General features: G+C 37.9%; 3 protein-coding genes across 3 annotated transcripts; 1 reads left to right on the top strand and 2 right to left on the bottom strand.

Annotated features, from left to right (window-relative positions):
* Positions 1 to 249: 249 nt before the first annotated feature.
* Positions 250 to 4,731, bottom strand: cd164l2 (CD164 sialomucin-like 2). Its single transcript, XM_073821276.1, has 6 exons — positions 4,631 to 4,731; positions 3,996 to 4,109; positions 1,220 to 1,297; positions 1,086 to 1,118; positions 835 to 979; positions 250 to 703 (listed from the first exon to the last, which is right to left on the bottom strand). Exons 1-6 carry the CDS (start codon positions 4,704 to 4,706, stop codon positions 688 to 690), a joined length of 462 nt encoding a protein of 153 aa, XP_073677377.1. The 5' UTR covers positions 4,707 to 4,731; the 3' UTR covers positions 250 to 687.
* A 4,814-nt stretch (positions 4,732 to 9,545) lies between these two features.
* Positions 9,546 to 12,500, top strand: gpr3 (G protein-coupled receptor 3). The gene is made up of 2 exons (XM_073822291.1): positions 9,546 to 9,740; positions 10,969 to 12,500. The coding sequence occupies exon 2, from the start codon at positions 10,971 to 10,973 to the stop codon at positions 11,949 to 11,951; it is 981 nt and encodes a 326-aa protein (XP_073678392.1). The 5' UTR covers positions 9,546 to 9,740; positions 10,969 to 10,970; the 3' UTR covers positions 11,952 to 12,500.
* A 3,219-nt stretch (positions 12,501 to 15,719) lies between these two features.
* On the bottom strand, positions 15,720 to 22,793 carry wasf2 (WASP family member 2). The gene is made up of 6 exons (XM_073821812.1): positions 22,644 to 22,793; positions 22,076 to 22,193; positions 21,840 to 21,964; positions 19,162 to 19,329; positions 18,615 to 19,072; positions 15,720 to 16,966 (listed from the first exon to the last, which is right to left on the bottom strand). Exons 1-6 carry the CDS (start codon positions 22,721 to 22,723, stop codon positions 16,809 to 16,811), a joined length of 1,107 nt encoding a protein of 368 aa, XP_073677913.1. The 5' UTR covers positions 22,724 to 22,793; the 3' UTR covers positions 15,720 to 16,808.
* Positions 22,794 to 23,264: the final 471 nt, after the last annotated feature.

The following is a 23,264-nucleotide window of genomic DNA, read 5'->3' as shown; positions in this document are numbered from 1 at the left end:
ATTGAGGTAGGCTGGTGAAATTTATGTTGAAAGTTGATTAAAGTGAAAATATATGAAGGACCCTTTAAGATTGTCAAAAGCACAAAATATGTTCATTCTTAAGTGGTTTCTTAAGAATGCATCCTTCAGGCCCAGAGCAGGTTAGTTAAAAATTTAATTCTACTGACATCTACAGGTTTAACACTGTATAACATTCCAGAGTCTAATTCATTTATTGCTTCATTTTACATTCAAACGGGTGCTACATAAGTCCAGGCAACTACCTACAAAACAAAGCACTTAATAAAAAGCAGATAAAGGGACATGCAATTACTCAAAATATTAAATAAAATAATTCTGCAATCTTTCAAAGCAAACTAACAAACAGAAACAGAGCCAAACCAGAGATTTAAATCACCTTAAACACATAAGAACTCACTCCACAAGAGACTATCATAAACCCACGCTCACTAATATATGTGTCGTATACATGTCTGTAACGTTCCGTTTTCACATATCTTCTCTGTACACACAAAAATAGTTTTTGTCTTTTAAGAACTGATGATTTACCCAAAGCAATTAACAGTCTAATAAGGTTTTAGGACAAGCAAAAAAGAGAAAACAGTGTCTATAGACTTCTCCCCAATGCAACATCCATTCCTTTTATGTTTTGTTCCAGAATTTTCTCTCCTAGTCATGACTCATTTCTCACTGTGGTTGATCACTGTAAGAGAATGGAGGAAAACGGTTGAACAGTAAATGACCTTCCCATACAGAATTAATCCCTCCGCATATACACACCACATTAAATATTAAACAAAACTAACATTCGGTTAATAAATGATTATTACTCACATCGTTTCATAAGTGCTGTCTTTTGTCTTGAGGAAGCGCATGGCAAAAAAAGCCCCAGCTTGCAACACCAACACTAGGATGATTCCTCCAATGAAGCTGGACAGGTCAAATGATGCTTGAGAAAAATTAGGGCCTGACCCACTATCTGTTTTTGCGAGTGTGTTATGAAAGAAAGAAAGAAAAAAAATCAATAAACAACAACAACAACAATACACATAAGATTTACAAAGTGAAAACATCAAATACCTTACCTTTGCCACCACCGTCAGTGGACCCACCATCTGCTACAATAAACAAAACATACATTTAAGCAGACTCATGCATTCATTTGCATTTAAGTCAAATATACACAGGTTAAGATGAACTTTTATTTATTTTTGCTCACTTTGGCACATGCCGGTCTCATTGTAGACAGAGCAGCCCCCATAGTCTTCAGTGTCAGACATGCATCTTGTGTCATTTCCTGAAAATTAAATACATAATACTGACATTCAGTAGACATCAGCATGGATAAAAACCAGTCTGTGAAGAATAGACTTGCAGGCTTTCCTGCTGAAAAAGACCCAGCTAAAACCAGCCTAGGCTGGTTGGCTGGTCTTCGCTGGTTTAAGCTGGAAGTAGCTGGTTTTAGCTGGTCTCTCAGCCTGACCAGCTAAGACCAGCCTGACCAACTAAGACCAGCCTGACCAGCTAAGGAAGTGGCCAAAACCCCTCTAAAACCACCCTGAATGACCCTGAATGACCAGCTTAGGCTGGTTTTAGCAGTTTTTTTAGCAGGGTTTACAGTGGCATATACTGCATAAAGGCCATAGATCACATAATTTTCATAACAACTTTCAAAACTATTGTTGAAAGTTTTTTTCCTCCAGAAAGATGTTTGTTCAGTTGAAAAAAAAAAAAAAACTATGTTGGTAAATAACAGTATAACGTATTGAACGCACTGTACTGTACTTACTGTATCTTCACAGCCTCATATTCGTTTTTGTGAAAAATTATATCGCTTATGGTGCTACCCTGGCTATGATCTATCTAGAGGTCTGGTGTTTCTGATATTTCTTTTAAATGCGCTCAAATAACTTGCACTATCTAGCTTTTTTCCCCGTAAGAGCAGGTACTGCCATGTGCACATTTTATGGGTCTAGCTTCCTTTCTCCTCCACGACCAGCCATTTTTTAGCTGTACAGAACAGCTTGTTTTGTGCTTGATATTGCAAATTGATGTATCTTCCTTGCTGAAAAAACAGCTAAAACCAGCCTAGGCTGGTTGGCTGGTCTTAGCTGGTTTAAGCTGGAAGTACCTGGTTTTAGCTGGTCTCCCAGCCTGATCAGCTAAGACCAGCCTGACCAGCCTGGGAAAGTGGCCAAAACCCCTCTAAAACCAGCCTGCTGACCAGCTATGACCAGCTAAAACCAGCCAACCAGCCTAGGCCTTTTAGCCTTTTAGCTGTTTTTTTCACCAGGGTTACCATATTATTTTAACGTATTATCTTACTTAAGAACACAATGGTCTGTAGTGCGAACAGATTTAGCGTTTACTGCATGTTGTTATTTTTATGGTGGCTAATGAACCGGAAGTCTCGCCTATAGACCTTTTTCCTGAATGCGGAAGTCACGCCTGACTCTTAACCTTGCATTTTCGGTCTCCGGTGTTTCTAGTCAAAGTAGCGTATATTCCGAGCTGTTAATCTAATGTTAAATCTATTAAAATGTTTTTAAAAAACACACGGCTCTATAGCGCCATCACTTTGCAATGTCGAAATGACCATCATTTGTCAGTGCCTTACTCCTCAAAGTTTAATGATTGTGTAAATGACAAGAAGTTGCCGACGTTAGCTACATTAAAAACAGATAGACTCTATTTGAATGGGTTTCTATGGAGACCGGAACAGAAGAGCATCCAATCTGACGGTAAAATTCGTAATGGCGGCACTCATCGTTTACTCTGGAAAAAGGTCTATAGGCATTGAAGAATAGCGTTTTCAAAAGTCTCCGTTTTCGAGGGCAGAAAAACACCGAAATAGTGTAAACGACAGGCGTAACCGTAGCAAAAGTTATGCATTTTAAAACGAAAACGCACTAGTGTAAGCGCAGCCTTAGATTTGAATCCATGGCAGAAAGAAGGGTTTTTAAAGACTCTCCTTTGTTGTTTCCTATGTATTTACACACTCATGTCTTCAAACTGTTGTATAAATGCAATATCACACGAGTAGACGTGAGATATAGCTGTATATCGGCACGGCTGTGATTCGGCAGGAAGGTAATCACAGCGTGCCAATATACAGCCATATCTCACGTTTATAGGTTTGATAATGTGTTTATTATAATAATGCAGTATTTAAATAATAATTTTTTGCTATTGTGTAAATAATAAGTAATCAGGTAATCAATAAAAAGTAAATGTAGTCTAATTACAAGTACTTCATTTTTGGAATCCATGTAATCAGTTACTACCAAGCTCTGTGACTACATTATCAATTATGTATGTGCATCTATATTATTATCATATTTTGAGCACAAACAGGTCCTTACAAGTGAGATAAATCTGACAAAGCTTACTTTTAGGGACATCTTCATTTGTGAAAAATGGTAAATGAATTTTTTTTTAATTGTTAAAAAAAATCTGTTAGGGTTAGGATGTGGGTAAAAGTGAGGTTATAGTAAATATAACTTGCTGCATATAAAAACAACACTATCTGGAATTTCAAATTTAACTAGTTGTGTGTGTAGAGCACAGTAAGCATAGTCAGCATGTAAACCTACTAGTTGTATTTTAGATATGGGTTTAAAAGAGAAAGAGACAGAGACAGGGTTACAGAGTTGGTTGCCTTGGCAACAGAGCATGAATAGACGAAAAGATGCTGCTTCTTGTTGAACATCTCTCTCTCTCTTCATGTCTCCTCACACTTATTTCCAGGAGGGTAGATAATAGTGTTGAATTATTTACTAAGACTGATGTCTGTGTGGACGGCAGCTGTAACTGCGCGTGTGCCTGCGTTTGAATAATTCACCGGGTTGTTCCTTAGATCGCTCTCCATGGCTAGGATCACATGTCCGTCAGTGGGATCCTCTGTATGTGTGTGTGTGTGTGTGTGTGTGCACAAACAACAGAGATATTGCACAGGAGAATACATTGAAACTCATAAGCTACATGTGTTCTTTTACCGTCATTACAGCTTTGCCACACGCAGCGTGTCAAGTTGAGGGCCGGGTCTCCGCTGATGCAGCCATTACACGAGTCAAACTGAGAACAGTCTATAATGAGCGAAACGGTCAGGCCTTCAAGAGATAAAAGATGTAGGTTATATTCTCACCTGCTCACATAAAACTTATATGTTAGATAAAGTTAAATATGTTATAAATTAATTTAAAGACACACACAATAAAGAGAAAGAAATGCTGTGCTATTCTGAATTGATACAGATATCTGTTTTTCAGCAGCACTCAAGAGCAAGACCTGCTTTCTTTTTCTCTCAGATTTGACAATGTTGATTTTAAAACTGTGCATTAATACAATAACTGATTCATCAAAACTCACAGGTAAGATTTTACGTAGATTAGGTTGATGTTTTGAAGTTTTTATATACCTAACATTTATTTTTATGTGCTAAAACCATTGGATTGAATCATTAAGATAAGAATGAGGAAACGTTGCTGTTGAATATAATGGCTAAAAGACATCAGAGCAAGACAGGCTAGGTTAAAATTGCAGAATGTTAACATTTTAACTAAAAAACACTTTTTTAAGGTTAAGATACTTAAGCATTGACATACAAGCTCATTGTTGTATTGAAACTTACCTGTAGTTTGTGAATTGGTTATAATAACCTGCGTTAGCAGTACAGTCCCACAAAGTGCGGCCCACACACACCTCATCCTCAAAAAAAATCGTCAATAATCCCACCTGTAATAAAGACAAACTGTGAGTTCCTAATTTAGAACAAGAAATGCTCACTTAAAATTTTCAACAAAGCGACAACTTAACATATGAGTGAAAGCTCTGAATCAGTCTAACAATCGTAACTTTTCTAGTCAGACTTACTCTGCTAAACGCTGACCCCAATAACGCAACTAAAGTTTGATACAAGCACTAGACGCCAACAAGTTGAAAGTGAAACACTTGATGAACTGAGAAACACAAACAACTTTACCTTGTCTCAGAAAGCGTGAAAGTAAAAACCTAAAGAGGTAGGAGTCATAAACACAAATGTGCCTGTCAAGCTAACATCCAGTACTAAATGTCTGTGTCCTCCAGACAAAGGTCGTTGTGAGCTGTGAGGAGCATGTGCTGTGTGTGTGTGTGTGTGTGTGTGTGTGTGTGTGTGTGTTGACGTCATTGCCTCTGATTCAGCGAGAATGGAAGGTGTGTAATGTGAGACAGGTAACATGGCAACCAAAAGGCAAATGACCAGTCTTGATATCCACACCACTGAAGATATTCTGCTTTATCACAAACAGACAACAAAAATTTGTCACACCTCATTCCCAAAAGATGCAGGTCTCCTGCACCAGATCAACATAAGCAGTCACCAGCATGTCCATTCTGTTTCTTTTGACCTTCTTTCTGCTTGTCTGTCTCTATAGTGGCCTCGAAACCGATGTGAAATATAGCATTGTAGTGTAAGGCTGTGTGGATGCCATATATTTGATAAAAAATACATTTTGTTTTTAACCAAAATGTACAATATTTAGTATTTTCTTGCTCCACTGAAGCACATTTTGTAATATACACTACCAGTCAAAAGTTAAATTTTTTTTTTTAAATAAGTCTTTCCTGCTCGCCAAGCCTGCATTTATTTGATCCAAAGTACAGCAAAAGCAGTAAGATTACTACTTAAAATAACTGTTTTCTATTTGAGTATATTTTAAAATGTAATTTATTTCTTTGATTTCAAAACTGATTTTTTAGTATCATTACTCAAGTCCTCAGTGTCACATGATCCTTCAGAAATCATTCTAATATTCTGATTCTGAAAAAACATTTATTATTATTACTGTTACTATGTTGAAAACAGCTAAGAAGAATTTGTTCAGGTCTTTTGTTTAATTGAAAATTCAGAAGAATGAATAGAAATCTTGTGTAACATTCTAAATGTTTTATCATCACGTTTGATCAATTTAAAGCACCCTTGCTAAATAAAAGTATAATTGTTATAATTTCCTTCCCACCCCCCCAAAAAAATGACTCCAAGCTTTTGAATGGTTTAGTGAATAATGTTACACAAGCTTTTTATTTTAAATAAATGCTAATCTTTGGATCTTTCTATGCATCAAAGAACCCTAAAAATAAAATGTACTCAACAGTTTTAAATATTGATAATAATAATAATAGCAAAAAAGTTACTTAAACAGCAAATCCGCATATTTATTTTGCTGTACTTTGGATCAAATAAATGCAGGCATGGTGAGCAGAAGAGACTTCTTTAAAAAAATCTTTAAAAAACTTTTGACTGGTAGTGTATTTTGGCATTTGAAGGTTTAAACAAAAGCTGTGCTTTGTACAACATAATTATTGTACATTTAAAATATATTTTAGCCAGGAAAAACACTTCTTAGAAGAATAGGGCCTGAGTAAGAAAGACAGATTTTGGCATAGTTACATAACAATTCTCCTATCCCTCAAATCCTCTGTATCCTCGCCATCCTCCCGGATGCTCAGTTTTTAATTGTAATTAAAAGTCACAGCATAAAATGAGCAGGGGAGGCAATGATATAAGGAATGCATATGTGTAGGTGCGGGAATGCATGCTTATGTAGGAGGAAGTAGTCACCGCTATCATTGACACATCAGGGATCAATGCAAATCAGGTCAGCATTTGTTTTTGCAACAAATTCAGTGCCTACCCATCCTTTAATTAAAACCTGCTGAGAATCTCCCTAACCGACACCATCACTCCTCGAACTGTTTTGTCTCACGACACATAGACAGATCAATAGGTAGTGCCAAACTGCATGAATAAAGGGAGAGAGTGGGCGTCCTCCTCTAGGGAGAACTAGGTGCAGAGAGATAAAGCCGCGCATGCGCTCTGTAGATATTAGGTAACTGGGAGAAATTCCGCAGTACAACCCCCACCACACGCACGCACACAGACTTCCCGCCAAAAAGGAGCTCAAGGAGATACAACGGCAGAATGCTAAACAGTGTCTGTTCTCTTATTTCTAAAATCCTTCTCTCATTGACAGAATATCACAGAATCATGCATACAGAACCTCAGAAATGAGGTTATGCTGCATATTTGATTGGTGAAGACACTTTAGAGCATCAGGCCAACAATACTTCATTGTATAATGTACGATAGAGATTGTTACAAAACAGATTTGTGGAAAACTGCGAGCCGCCTTTAGAATCATGTAACCTTAAAGGGGTCATGACATGAGAAAAAGGTCTTTGTGTGCTTAATACATCCTGCAAGTTTCATAACTTAAAATGTCCTCATTATTAATAAAAAAATAATTTATGTAATAACCCTCAGAAAATGTCTTGTTTAGATCTAAGGTGCAAGGTGACGTCACCCAGGCGCAGTCGTTTGCATAAACACTGCCTCCAGTGCAAGACATCGACAACCATAGGCCCCGCCCACTAAACGCGAATGTTGTGTCGCGTCAAAAGCTATAGAAAACACAATCACTGCTATCTTGTCTACACTGGATACAGTATACAGATGTGAGTTCACTTTCTGACACAGTCCACGCGCTTGAGTCTGTCGTCAACAGAACAAATGCAGTGAAAGAACATTCACTTTGACACGTTTGGTTTAAACAGCTCTTTGTACAGATATCAAAAGGATCCCAGCATAAGGAACAAGTTGACAGATTACTTTCAATGGCATTCCGGGTCGTGTCTGAGGACTGATTGGAGCATTTTGTTTTGTAATTAAGAGTTCACAAAGAAATGTGTTGAAAGACTGCAGCTGCATCACAAACGGTAAGTAAATTAATGTTTTATTTTAATCATGTTGTCAAAACACTCACATGCAATAGCTAGGGGGTGTTGATACTGTTTCCTGCGCAATGATGTTAGCCAATCATAACAGTGGGCGATTACTGACAAGCCTTAAAGACCCGCCCCTTTAAAACAGGTTGTTTTAGACAGAGGGTTGAAAATAATAACTTATTATCATTTTTATTTTTTTTATTTTTTGTTCAAAAAAAGTTTATTAACGTCATAAGTTAACCTCAAGCAACATATGTGACCCTGGACCACAAAACCAGTCGTAAGAAGCACGGGTATTTTTGTAGCAATAGCCAACAATACATTGTATGGGTCAAAATGATTGATTTTTCTTTTATGCCAAAAATCATTAGGATATTAAGTAAAGATCATGTTCCATTAAGATATTTTGTAAATTTCGACCATAAATATATCAAAACTTAAATTCTGATTAGTAATATGCATTGCTAAAAATTTCATTTGGACAACTTTAAAGACGATTTTCTAAATATTTTGATTTTTTTTTGCACCCTCAGATTACCCCCATCTTAACTAACCATACATCAATGGGAAGCTTATTCAGCTTTCAGATGATAAATCTCAATTTTTATAAATTATCCTTATGACTTGTTTTGTTGTCCAAGGTCACATATTAAAGAGGTTGTTCAAACTGATTGTTAAAATCTAGTCTTGTTGGTGTACACTAATGTATTTATGTTGACTAAATGATTTCAAATAATATATAATAATGTTAATTTAAATGTATAATTATTATTTTATTGTAGACTGTCTTTTACAAACAAACCACCAGTTTGGTCAATTGTAGCAGTTCTTAAAGATGGATTGTTCTGTATCTTCAGTAAGTACCTTCAAATGACACTTACAGATACTCTCCCCGACGACGGAAAGCTTAAGGGGGGCTTTGCTTATAAGATTCCCCAGATGGTGACCACCGGAAGCGCATGTCCTTTTATAGCGAACAGGAGAGTTCCCCAGTATTGTAGCGCTCGCCCACCTGCTTCATTGAAATGCAGAGCCACACGAGCACTGCGACGCACACGCACGAAATCTGCCGGGAAGCGCCATAATCTCCATCATCTGCAGGGAAATTATGTCATAGTTATAACCTTCAATCATCCGAATAGTAGCATTTAAATAAATGGTACATTAGGCAGATGCGCGTGTGCCAGTTCTTTGTTTGCGACATAGTACATTTTAGCTTTGTCACTTATACAAGGTCATAGATTAAGATGGTAGAGGTGAAATTAATAGTCGTAGAGCTGTGCCACGTACCCCAATAGTGCGGCACAATTTGCGTCACACTCAACGAAGCGAGCAAGTTTTTCAGCACCATGGACAGCAGTGACTCACTCTCATCACATTCACACTCGCTCACGCGTTCACGGACACGCGCATGAAAATAACACTCTTGATTCAGCCAGCTTTTTGCATTTTCAGACAAGTTTACTAGTTAAATGTGCATCACAGTCATTTTTTATAAAGGCCCTGTCTGTGTATTTTGGATCACGCAGTGATTGCCTTTAACAAGGCCGATTGATTATACTTTGTCCTCTCTCCCGCCGTCGCAGTGGGCGGGGTGAAAGAATGCGGTATTTTTATGAATGAAATTACGACAGAGGCTGGTGTCGCTGGGAGTCTCCTGATTGGTCGACCGGGGCAGAATCGCCCCTCATCATCGTAACTTACGTCAGAGGGAAATCGGTGAAGGTATAGCTCGCAGCTCATCGGAGCTGAGTGTTATACAGAAGCGATCGAAAGACCGAAAACAGCGGAGCTACGAAGGAACCTCGCTTTGCAAGAAGAACAAGATATCATTTTCTCAAGAACTGGATTTGCAATACCGCGGACTCCGGTTCTTCACTGGCAGCTCAAGCTCAGATTTCAGCGCTCGCTCCAAGAGACCTTCAGTTGAATGGTTGCGTGAAGAATTATCCGCTTTGCAATCTTCCACTGTTTCCGTAAGTCTCTTTTACGCATCTTTATCTAGCCTACTCTGTGATTCTTGTTCAATTCAACCGACTAGTAGCTTTGCTCTGAGAATATTTAAGGCATTACGGGATGGTATTTTTGGTGCTCTGACATAACCTTCTGCTTGAAGAGCACTCAAATCTGCTTTGAACTTCAAAACGGTGATTCCCAAATCAGTCGCACGTTTAACCCATGCAGGAACCAGGGGATACTTAGAAATATTTAGTTTGCTTATTAACCTACTGAAATTATGGCTTTTGTGTAAATGTTGCAAGTGTGTTTGAATTAGTACTAATGATCATGCTACATGAATAAGTAATGTGAGTTGAACACATTTCAATGTTGGAAGATATATAATGAATAAAATTAGCTTAAAGCTCAAAATTAGGCTTTTCTTTGGAACAGTGGTTAAAGAAACATAAATGTAAATGCACATTCCCTATTATAATGCATATGCACTTAATAAACACAAAATGTAACCTTAAACATACCAATATGCATATACCCAATATAGAGATAATAGACATTTTTTTTTACATTTTTGTTCTATTACATTAATATAGACATTGATTAATAATATATTATATTGTGATATCAAAGCCATTAATAATTTTAGAGGGAAAAAGCAGCCGCTGTTTTGAACATTGGTAATAGCAAGAAATGCTTGCTGAGCAGCAAATCAGCATATGAAATGATTTCTGAAGGATCATGTGACACTGAAAACTGGAGAAATGGCTACTGAAAATTCAGCTTTGCATCGCAGGAATAAATTTAACTCTAAAATATATATTTATACATTTTAATATTTTACTATTAAAGCATAAAAATGTAAACACATGTAATCGCAATTCATCATTTGACAACACTAATTATGTTATATTATTATATTATATATAATTTTTTACAATACATTTGAATTGGAATTATAATGTAAACTTAATAAAAAAATCAAATCAAATGTGCAATGTATGCATTTGGAGACTGACTGATAAAATCTATTAGCTTTTGCTCTCGCTAGCATCTCCAGTAGCACTTGTAATGTGTAGACTATGGTTGTCAGATTGAGTAAGATGTTGTTAACTGCTGTTCATCTTACTCTGCATGTCATTATGAGGTCAGGCCTTAGAGTGGAGCGTGGGAGCTCTAGTGCTCAACAGAATATGTGACAGTCAACGTGCTACAGATTGCGTGACTAAATCTTCTCTACCTCTCCTACAGAAATGGCCCTGAATGACTCTGAAGTGGGCTTAGAAGTGATCTTGGCAATGGACCAACTGCTGGAACTCACCCCTTCCCACGTGCCTCCCAAACCCCTGGAGGCCACAGTGATGACTCCATGGGATGTGGCCCTGTGCGTATCAGGAGCCTTAATTTGCTGTGAAAATGCAATCGTCGTGGCCACCATCTTCTCTTCCTCATCTCTGCGGGCGCCCATGTTCCTGCTAATTGGCAGCCTGGCCTGGGCGGACTTCCTGGCAGGGGTGGGACTGCTTTTGCACTTCCTGTCTCGCCGGTGTGTGTACTCAGAAGCTCTAGAGCTGGGGAGCGTGGGTCTGTTGGTGAGCGCGCTCACCGCGTCCGTGTTCTCCCTGTTGGGAATCACCTTGGACCGGTTCCTCTCGCTACATCATGCTCTAACCTACGGATCCTGTCGCACGCACACGCAAACACACTGCGCTCTGGCTGTCGGCTGGACTCTTGCAGGTCTTCAAGGTGCCCTGCCTGCCATGGGTTGGAATTGCTTGCACGATGGAGATTCCTGCAGCATTCTTCGCCCTTTGACCCGAGTGCACCTGGCGACCCTGTGCGGCGGCTTCCTGCTGACCTTGGCTCTGATGCTGCAGCTCAATGCACGCATCTGCCGGGTCGTGCTTCGCCACTCGCACCAAATCGCCCTTCAGAGACACACACTTCCATCTGCGCGCACACACACGCGTCGTCGGGTTCACACACTCGCCATCATCCTCGCCACATTCGCCAGCTGCTGGATGCCCTTTGCCTTGTATGGTCTCCTGGGCGATGGATCGTCTCCAGCTTTGTATACTTATGCCACATTGGTTCCGGTTACAGGAAACTCCCTGCTGAATCCTCTGATCTATGCCTACAGAAACACACACATACAGAGAGTGCTGCGACAGGCCTGCTGCTGTTGTCTACCAAACACACCTAATAAAAACACACACACTCCTAGTGATGTCTGACATCATGTGCTGTAAAAACAACTGAACACTTTGGAAGATTCTATGGTGCCATACAAGATTCCGGTTCATGTTTAATGTCTGTTCCTGTTTGGGAATATCACTGTGCCAGTTGCCAAACCTCCTGTCTCAATGGTGTTAACATGACCAATGTCAGTGACCTGATCTAATCTGAATCATTTTATTAAATCTTGAAAGGGTTTATGTAACTGTGTGTGTCCCTTTTTACTTTATACTGAGAAGACTGCCACTGTATCCTTTTAGCTAGTTGCCAACTAAAAGGGTTCAAGCAGAAACCCTCCTGTCCACTTTAATGTCTCAGATTTGTGCCTCATCTTACGTCCTCTGAAGTTCAGAGTTTACTGATGGAATCAAAATCATTTGCACTTTACAACAATGACTTGACTTTTAAGCTTTTAAGCTGAAACATGTTTGGATTTTTGTTTGTATTTAATGATCAGATTATTTGCCATTTGTTATTCGGACTGATGTTTTTTATACTTCATAAATGTCTTGTTTGCACTTACGATGTATTAATGTTGCACAAAATGTCCAAATGTATGAATGAATGTTTTATTGTTGAAACAAAATATTTTATGGAAAATATTTCTAATGAATAAATTGTAACTTTTGTACATTTTCTGTTGTATTTTTTCAGAGGTTTTAGCTTGAATTAAGAATAATTTGAAAAATTAATCAACTAAACATAGCCAAATCAATTGGCTATGAATCAAGGTTATTATAGATCACTAAAATATCCATTACTTGAAATGAAATATAAAAAAAAAAACATGTCTAATTTTCATTTAGTTTACAGGATTACTTCACTTCCAGAATAAAAATTTCCTGATAATTTACTTATTCCCTTGTCATCCAAGGTATTCAAGTCTTTCTTTCTTCAGTCGCAAAGAAAACAGGAAAAACATTCTTTTTTTCATTCATTTTTGAGGAAAACATTTTTTTTTCTCTATCTAGTGGACTTCAATGGTCCTCAACGGATTGAAGGTTAAAAATGCAGCTTCAAATGGCTCTAAACAATCCCAGCTGAGGAATAATGGTCTTATCTAGCGAAACAATTGCTAATTTTATTATATATAATAATTATAATAATATTTATACACTTTTTAACCACAAATGTTTGTCTTGTTTAGCTCTGTGATGCATACTCTGTGCAACTCTGGTTCAAGACAGTTAGGGTGTCGGAAAACTCTCATCTCATTTTCTCCTCCAACTTTAAAATCATCCCACACCACTGTTTTAGCTGACCTTTTTTGTAAAGGGTGTTTGAACTTTGCACATTCACTTTGTAAGCACTATTTTGGCACTTCAACAGCGATGTAGGACTATTTTAAAGTTGGAGGAGAAAATGAGATGGGATAAATCAACCGGAGTGCATACAGTACGCATGCACATCGCAGAGCTAGACAAGATGAGCATTTGAAGTTAAAAAGTATATACATTTTTTTTTTTTTTTTTTTTAGAAAATAACCAATCGTTTTGCTAGATAAGACCCTTACTTTTTCGGCTGGGTTCGTGTAGAGCCTTTTGAAGCTGCACTGAAACTGCATTTTTAACCTTCAATCCACTGAGCACCACTGAAGTCTAGTATTTGGAGTACACCCTCAAACAACTTCATTTCTTTGTGACTGAAGAAAGAAAAATATGAACATCTTGGATGACATGGGGTAAGTAAATTATCAGGGATTTTTTCTTTTTTCTTTTGGAAGTGGAGTAATCCTTTAACTAAAATAACTAAAACTGAAATGAAAATTAATGAAAATATATAGAATATATATAAAATGCAATAAATAAATAATAAAAAGTTAAGTTACAAGTTCTTAACCAACAGTAAAAATCAACCTAGTGCCTTATTTTTTCTGCAGCAGATATTTTTACTAATTGCAAGGTTGTGTTGCTGACTGAGTAGGGTCCTTTTAAAAAAAAAACACCCTTAGTTACTGATGCTATGTCCAACAAACCATGCCAATCTGGCATTACACATCATGTGTAAACTGCAAAAAAAAACCTGCAAAAAAACCTGAAAAATAAACTGCAGAGCAAAGAGGAAACTGACAACTTGCTTACAGACAAAACAGAACAGCTTTAAAATGTTGTAACTTTTTAAGTTTTTTTTTTTTTTGGCTCTTTCCCTTATAGAGGGTTTGCACTTACGCAAAGACCATAGAATGTCACGGTTGGCCAGTTACCCGGATGCGCTCCATTATGGAGATAATGGAGATGAATTGCACAGTTAATGCGTTACTACTGAATAAGTTGTTCTGCTACTTTATGCAGTCTAAAGCACGCAAAAAAAAACATGTGGTAGCTGCTAAATCATATAGAGAAAGCAGGAAGGGCGCACTATTTTAACAAACTAAAGTGAATAGGTGGTACGAGCAGTATTAATTAAGTTATTAGAATAATATTTCACCTACCTGACTGGAAATGATAAGAACAAACACGAATGTTGTCAAGATTTTTGTCCTAGAAATCCTGGTTCAGTTTGGCCAACCACAAACGACTTTTGTTCCTCAGACAGTTTTTTTTTTGGCACTCTTCTCCTTGATTTGTTATAACTTTTGGCAGTCTATGGTCTGAAGTAACGTTATTCCAAATGTTTTTTCCGATCCGACCGATTAGTACAGCCCAAAATATTACAACTATTGAGCATTTTCAGCAATGATAATCGGCTAAATATGTGAGTTTATGTATTGATATCGCCTTGTGAAGCATACCACATAAATTAATCTACCAAATCTACCTGTTTTATTTGTATATCGGACAAAATGGCGGATTCAGCATTATGATTGGTCAGATCTCCTGTCAATCAAGTTGTTTGCGAATATAGCGTTCCACACCAAATAACACGTATAACCATTCTGCTCATTAAGTGTGCCACTTTAAACAATGAGCTCTCAAAAAGGGGGAAATTCTTTTGTTATTTACTCACCCTCATGTTGTTTCAAACCCATAAGACCTTCATCTTCGGAACACAAACGATACATGTGCATTCCTGCTTGTAAAACAGTGTCACAGACTATTTCAAGATGTCCTTACTACTTTTCTGGGCCTTGAACCTGGTAGTTACGTTACTGTCTATGCAGAGTCAGAAAGCAATCGGATTTTATCAGAAATATCTTCATTTGTCTTCCAAAGTTGAAAAAAGGTCTTAGGGGTTTGGAACGACATGAGGGTAAGTAAATGATGACAGATTTTGTGTCTGTGTGTGTGTGTGTGTGTGTGTGTGAACTAAGCCTTTAAAGATGGGTAGATTCTAATTGATCATTTATTAGATGGATAAAAATGTTTTTGTGAAAAAGTTTTTCCAATGATATCGTTCCTGTGTCATTATAGGTGTAGTGTGGACTTACCTACTTCCACTGAATTAGAACAATTCAGTTTTCAGTTATTACAGTTATCACCATTAGTGAACGGGTTTTGAATCTTTGGATTTGTATTAAAACCTCATTTACAAAGCATAAATTGTATTTTAACATATAGGCATTTATATTTAACAATACACCAACATCAAATCATTGTAGACAATCTAAAAACAAAGTCATATTTAGCGGCTGGCTGTTGCATTGTTTTTCAAACTATTTGTATAGCTCAAGACCACCTGTGTGGATTGAATGTTTACCCCAACTGAAGCAGCGTAATTGGCATGCTCCTGTATAGTTTGAAGTCTCTAAAACCCCTGCACATGCAAGCTCAAACATGCAGATGTTCAGCTATGCACACAACAGTCTTATGAAACAGCCCGACACAATATTATACTTAAGATTTTATTTCAGTTGCTGATAGAAAATTCTCGTAATTATTACCCACATACATCAAATAAAACAATCTCACTTTTCTTTGATTTCAAAACTTGCATAATTTCTAAAACTTTGGCATTAAAACAACAGGCATTATGAAGCAGGCACTTGGGCTGAACAATGAAAAAAAAACCTACTGGTAGTACTGACACAAACATCATTCAGTCAGACCTGAGTGCCGCAAAACAGCACAGACGCAACCGGATGCCATTTAAACAGATAACGACTTTTGGTCATGGAGCGTGAATACATACTGCAATGAAATACAAGGTTGTTTCACCCTACAAGGAGCAAGAACTAAATAGACAAAACATCTTACTATTATATATCTGCATTATAAAGTGTGTCCTGTCTTGACTGTAATGAAGGCTTTAGTTGATTAGTTAATATAGAGTAAATGGTAAATTATGTGGGATTTTAACAGAAACTATACTGAAGAGAAAAATATGGAAGTGTACACATGTGCACACACACACACACACAAACACACACACACAAACACACACACACAAACACACACACACAAACACACACACACAAACACACACACACACACACACACACACACACACACACACACACACACACACACACACACACACACACACACACACACACACACACACACACACACACACAGTCTCAGTTTACCTTTGGCCACATTATACAGAGCGCACAGGCCCTCTGAAACAGGAGAAGGCTTATCAACTAAATAATTCACTCTCTCATTTAGATTAGACTCATCCCTCTGGACACACACACACACACACACACACACACACACACACACACACACACACACACACACACACACACACACACACACACACACACACACACACACACACACACACACACACACACACACACACACACACACACACACACACACACACACACACACACACACACAATGTTTGGCCCTCTTCCCCTTATTTGCTTTTGGCCTCACTGCAGGTAAACAGGTAATATGAGAAGTGTGAGGTCTAAAAGCAATGATCTTAATGTCGTCGCACAGATGATGAAGAGCGGGGTGATAGCTTTAGTCAGACCACTCATCATCATCAAATTCAGATGAATCATCCTCGGAGTCGCTGCACTCCACGGCAATGCGGCGGGACAGGATGGCTGCGACATCGTTGCCCATGTGATCTCTCTTCTCCTGCTCTCGCTGTTCCTCCACTTTACGCAGGTTAAATCCTACAAGCACAGACACAATTACAGCAACCTCAGAGACATTTGAAAAAACATTACATACAGTCAAACCAAAAATTATTCAGACACCAGATATAATTTTTTTTTTTTTTTTTTTTTTTACTAGTAGGTGCAGGACATTATAGTTCATTTATGTAAGTGATGATAGCAAAAAAGTAAACTGTGACATATACCCAAAAATTCTTCAAACAGTGGACCACCAGTAAAATTGATAAAAATTGGGACCAAAATTTAAATTTGACACTTTGACCTGACCATGTTTTTTTTGGTTACATACCTTTTTAATCAAGATGAATTTGTTCTGACACAGTTGACAAAGTCTTGGAGTTCTTTTATTACCATTTTCTAAACTATAGCGAATAAACTGTGATAATGTGAGAAATTTTGAAGGTGTCTCAATAAATTTTGGATTGACTGTAATTAATTTGTGACCCTGGACCACAAAAACATTCGTAAGTAGCATGGGTATATTTGTAGTAATAGCCAAAAATACGTTATATGTGGGGGGGGGGGGGGTTATGCCAGAAATCATTAGGATATTAAGATGATGTTTCATGAAGTTATTTTGTAATTTCCTACCGTAAATATGTCAAAACTTAACTTTTGATTATAATGTGCATTGCTAAGAACTTCATTTGGACAACTTTAAAGGCAATTTTCTCAATGTTTTGATTTTTTTGCACCCTCAGATTCCAGATTTTCAAATGGTTGTATCTCAAATCTATCCTAACAAACCATACATCATTGACAAGCTTATTTATTTAGCTTTCAGATAATCTATAAATCTCAATTTAAAAAAATTGACCCTTATGACTGGTGGTCCAGGGTCACATTTGTGATTATCAAGAGGATTTTTTTCTGACACAGTTTAACTTGCGAGTTCTTGTCATATTTCATTATCATTTTCTAAATTATAGCGATAAACTGTGATAACGTGAGAAATGTTGAAGGTGTCTGAATAAATTTTGGGTTGACTGTATTCACAATGTGTATAAATGACCTGAAAGCCTAGTTAACTTGTGGTATTAACTGTTTCAGGTAAAAATCAGCATATTACAATGATTTCTGATGGATCACGTGACACTGAAGACTGGAATAATGGCTACTGTCATCACAGGAATGAATTTTAGTCCCCCCCCCCAAAAAAATTCTGTCATTAATTACTCACCCTCATGTTGTTCCAGACCTTAATTCATCTTCAGAAAACACAAACTAAGATATTTTTTAAACAAAAACGACTTTATTCAACAATTTCTTCTCTTCCGTGTCAGTCTACGATGAAAGAGAAGAAATTTTTGAATAAAGTTGGTATTTTTGTTTTCTTTGCGCACAAAAAGTATTCTTGTAGCTTCATAACATTACGGTTGAACCACTGATGTCACATGGATTATTTTAATGATGTCCTTACTACCTTTCTGGACCTTAATCGTGGTAGTTGAGTCAGAAAGCTCTCAGATTTCATCAAAAATATATTAATTTGTGTTCAGGAGATGAATGAAGGTCTGGTTTGGAACAACATTAGGGTGAATAATCAATGACAGAATTTAAATTTTTGCTTGAACGATCTCTTTAAAGCGTTTATCTAACCAAACTGAACTTTTAAAGAGTTTGTAAATGTATCTAGGTATGTTACCTTGACGGATAGCTGCAAGAAGGTCGCTGCGACCATCGCTTTCAGCTGGAGCAGGCTGGGCTTTGGGTGCAGCGGGAGCAGAGACTTCTCCTGAGGGAGGTGGGGCTGGAGCAGAGGGTGGAGGAGGGCCTGGAGGAGGAGGTGGAGGGGGAGGAGGAGGTGGTCCACCTCCCATTGGTGGCGGTGGAGGAGCTGGAATACAGGCATCAATGGGTGGTGGTGGAGGGATGGAAACAGCATTGCCGGAGAACGGAGGAGGAGAGGGGGGCGAATCGAAACCTAGAGGTGGCGGAGGTGGGATCATGCCACCGGGAGGTGGAGGTGGTGGCGGTGCCAGAGGAGGAGCTACAGTCGGACGGCCTGGAGAAGTAGGCATTGCTGGTGGAGCCGGAGGAGGATGACTGGGGCTTAAAAGACTGCCACGCTTTGGAGGAGGACCTCCAGATACATCGTTATACCTGCAAGAGAATATACGTTTATGAGCTTAAATTAATCTGCACTTGATACTCAACAAGAGAGAAACGGCAGGCTATTTTAAGACACTCACGGCATGTCTGGAGGTGGTGGTGGTGGGAAGTCCTCTTGCATTGGAGGTGGGAGAGGAGAGCCGGGATCATAGCTGTAGGAATTAGTGCTTTGGTCCAAATAGCTATCAGAGTGATTAAAACCATCATCACCAGAGCCAATACTGCCGTTCAACGCTTCTGAAGAGTTGCTGTTAGAAACACATAAACATTACTCATAGATATCAGTAATATCCTCCAACAGTCATTATGCACTATGAATTAGGCTTGCCACGATAGACGGTGTTGACGGTGTTACCGGTTTTAAGACGCAACACCGGTGACATCACTTTTCCACCGTGACACCGTCTCCACTTTTTTTTTTTTTTTAAGTATTCGTTTTTTTATTAAATATTTATTTGAATTGAATGGAAAATATCATTCTAAATAATTTACTTAAGACGAGAGCATGCAATATAATTAAAAACTGAACATAGCTACAATGCGTCATATTTCATTTATCACGTGAGGAGTTCACGAGTTCGCGCTTACATATAATAAACAGCGTAAAAGTTAAGCATGTTTGGCCGAGCCCGGGGCACTCCCCCTGCCCAGGGAGAGGGATGCTGAAAACAAGAGATGATGAAGGTAAGACTGGTAGGCTATTTTAAGGGATTCTCTTGTAGTGCTTGGATAGGGAGTGTGATTGCTGATGGTGAATTGGCCGTGTTAATTATCTGTGCGAGCTCCTCCCGAAATTTGATAATAAAACATCACAACGAGAGGAGTCGAATTTACAGAAAGAGAATGGCGGACGATTTAGTGTCCAAAAGCACCTGTTTGGCAATATTTTGGGTTCAAAGTTTTTTTTTGTAGTTTCGTTGTCGTCTATTCAAACAATTGACGCCGAATTGCCAATTCCCGCAAAACTGAAAGTGAAAGTATAATACGCACGCGTTTATAAGCTATTTAAAAGCAGAAAAAAGAGGAAACCCCCACCCCCACGGTGATACCGGTATTACCGGTGTTGTCACGTGCCGATTAACCAGTGGGGAAATTTCCTCATCGTCACAACCCTACTATGAATATAAGCCATGCTATTTTTTAGAGGGCTGGATATTTCACAATCAAATCCAATTTAGGTGATTTTGAGTCCATGTAATATCAATTTGTACATACTGTATTTCAAAATCAGGTAGTTACATAGTACATGGCAATTCACTTAAAGGGAACCCCGGGTATTAAGACTTGTATGGCTTAATATAACAAATTATGTCTCTTACTGAAATGTGTAGCAGAAAACCACGAAAGACTTACATTATTTAAAAAATCTACATAATTTTATTCATATTTTGGACTATAGGGGGTGCCATTATTTTGATGATGTGAAATGGATGCACTCTGGTACGCTACTTCTGTTATCTGTTGCCATTTTAACTGCAACACAACTCGGAAAAAAATACTGATACAATGCCACATTGTGTGGCTTTTGGTTGTAATTTTCAGTTGGAGAGCATATTTCACTAGGAGGCATCATTTACATTATATTAAGCCATACATGTCATAATACCCAGGGTTCCCTTTAAGGGATAAAATCGGTCTCAACTAAAGCTGCAAACTTAACAGGTACTCCTGTCAGTTAGTTTATACCTATATATTATAGGTTAGAATCCATATATATTTATTTTTGTATATAATAATCAAAATTAAAAAACTGAGCTGAATATAAACGAGGCATTTTTTCATTTTGAATAAACAATAATGCTTCTACTCCAACTTGATGAATATAAAAACAAAAATGTATTTCAACTTAAAATGAATGATGAAGACACTTACAGCTTAAGTAAAAATAATGAATAATAATAAATTGTAATATAGTGCATTTACTTAGCAAAAGCTTCTGCCTAGATTTATTTTTTTTCTAGCCAACTAACAAGCTATGAACTCTGAATGGCTTTCCTGAGGTAAATGTGGCATTACGTGGTATGCTGTTCACAAGCTGTCTTTCCACGGTTGAAACACTGATTGAGTGACTGCATGAAACATGACATAGTACAGTAAGTTGTAGTGTTTCTTTTAACATAACTAGTAAAAAGGAAGAGATGATCAGTTCACTGCCCCTTGAACTGAAGCAGCTACAGTCATCTGTCACGCCACACGAAAGAGCATCAAAATGACATTTATGGTTTGAATTTGGTAAAAAACTGACAGAATTTGAAAGCTTAGACTGTTACAAATCAAAAGTCACGAAACTTATTGCAGTGATTGGATGGAGGATGTGCTTCAAAGAATGTTTACTTCAAGCATCAACTGAAAAAAACCCAGAGACTAAAAAAAAAGAGATTTAAGAATCAATTCTGGCTCATCAAAATGAAGTAAAAAAATATCAATTTTTCTTCCCGTATAAGTGGGCGCAACCATTTGTAAATTTTATGGGTCTGGTGTCCGGTCTCATCCACATCCAGCTACTTTTAGCTGAACAAAACAGCTTGTTTTGCTGCTTGATATTGCAAATTGGTGTGTCTTACCATATTATTTTAATGTATTATCTTAATTATGAACACACTGGTTTATAGTACAAACAGTTTTACAGTTTACTGCACGGTTGTTATTCTTCTTGTTATTTCCTCATAGCGGATAATAAACCAGAAGTGTCACCCATAGGCTCACTTCTGCATTGAAGAAAAACGTTGATAGTCAGGATGGCCCTAGTTTTTCTTACCCCAAGGCATCGTGTCTGGGGACAACGAACTCCTCCCCCATCTTCCGGCGTTCCCATTCATCTTTACGTGTTTTGATCTTGCGTGGGTTCAAGTTCCTTCGGTTAGGGTTGTCATCTTTCTTCTTCTGCTCTCAATAAACACAGAAACAAACAGTTACAGAAGCCCATGCATTCTGGATGGTATTTTGAGGTGTTGCTGTACATGTGTACGGTTGTTTCATACTATTATGTCCCACCTTGTGCTTGCGTTTCTCTTTCATAATGTCCTTGGTATCTTGAAGCATTTTCTCTTTCCAGAGGTCAAAGAAATAAGACGGATCAGTGTAGAACTTCAGAGCCTCCTTGCCATCCTCCCTGGAAAACAGAAAACACTTTAACCACCTTATACTGAATCAAAATAACCAATATAATTAATATATTGTGATGAATATAAAGAGTTTCACATGCAAATACTACATTATTCTGCCTTTATTCACCTTACTTTTCCTGTAAGAGTGAGTGCAGCCATTTGTAAATTTAATGTGTCTCGCTTCCGGTCTCATCCGCTTCCAGGTATTTTTAGCTGTACAAAACAGCTTGTTTTGCAGCTTGATATCACAAACTGGTGTGTCTTACCATATTTTAATGTATTACCTTAATTATGAGCACACTGGTTTGTACAGTGTTTTACAGTTCACTTCACTTCGTTATTCTTCTCGTTATTTCCCTACGGCGGTTTATGAACGGAAATCTCACACATTACGCAAACAGCTAACTTCCGCATTGAAAATTAAGGTGGATATGATCAGTACATAGTGTGTTCACCTGTAACAGCTCAGGTTGTTAAGAGGGGGTGGCTGGTTGCAGGTCAGATAGGTCTCTTGGATAGGCTGCGGTAGTGACATCCTAATGAAGAGCTGCTGATCTTGGATGAAATTGGAATGGAAGGCTTTGCGGCTGGTAATTGCCTGAAGAGAAACTGGAACGAGAAAAGCAAAAATTGAAGGAAGGAAAAGAACAAAGAAAAATAATGACATTTGGAATTAACTCATATTTTGCATCGTTGCTTGAAAAACCACAAATTAAGGCTTTGTTCAACACAGCACAGATCCGATATTTATGGCTACTGTCATTTTGCAAGTGATTATATCAAATCTGTGTTGCCATAGTAATGACTATGACGCCAAGAGATACAGGAGAGTAAATGGGAAAACCACTAATTTGGCCTCTGCTTTTGACATGATGCTTACTGAACTCATCAAGCACATTAGAAGCATTAATGTACTATTTATACAGCATTTTAATGCAGTGAATGCCACATGAGCAAACAAAAGTGAATTCAGACACATCTATAGACGGGTATAAGAAAGCATACAAAATCTGATTTGATGGTCACACTGAAATGCATTAAAAAATGCATTCTTGCTTGAAGAAAAGATATGACAC

Source organism: Garra rufa, chromosome 17, assembly GCF_049309525.1.
Source record: "Garra rufa chromosome 17, GarRuf1.0, whole genome shotgun sequence".
Classification (NCBI taxonomy): domain Eukaryota; kingdom Metazoa; phylum Chordata; class Actinopteri; order Cypriniformes; family Cyprinidae; genus Garra; species Garra rufa.
This window is presented reverse-complemented; position numbering and strand designations above follow the sequence as displayed.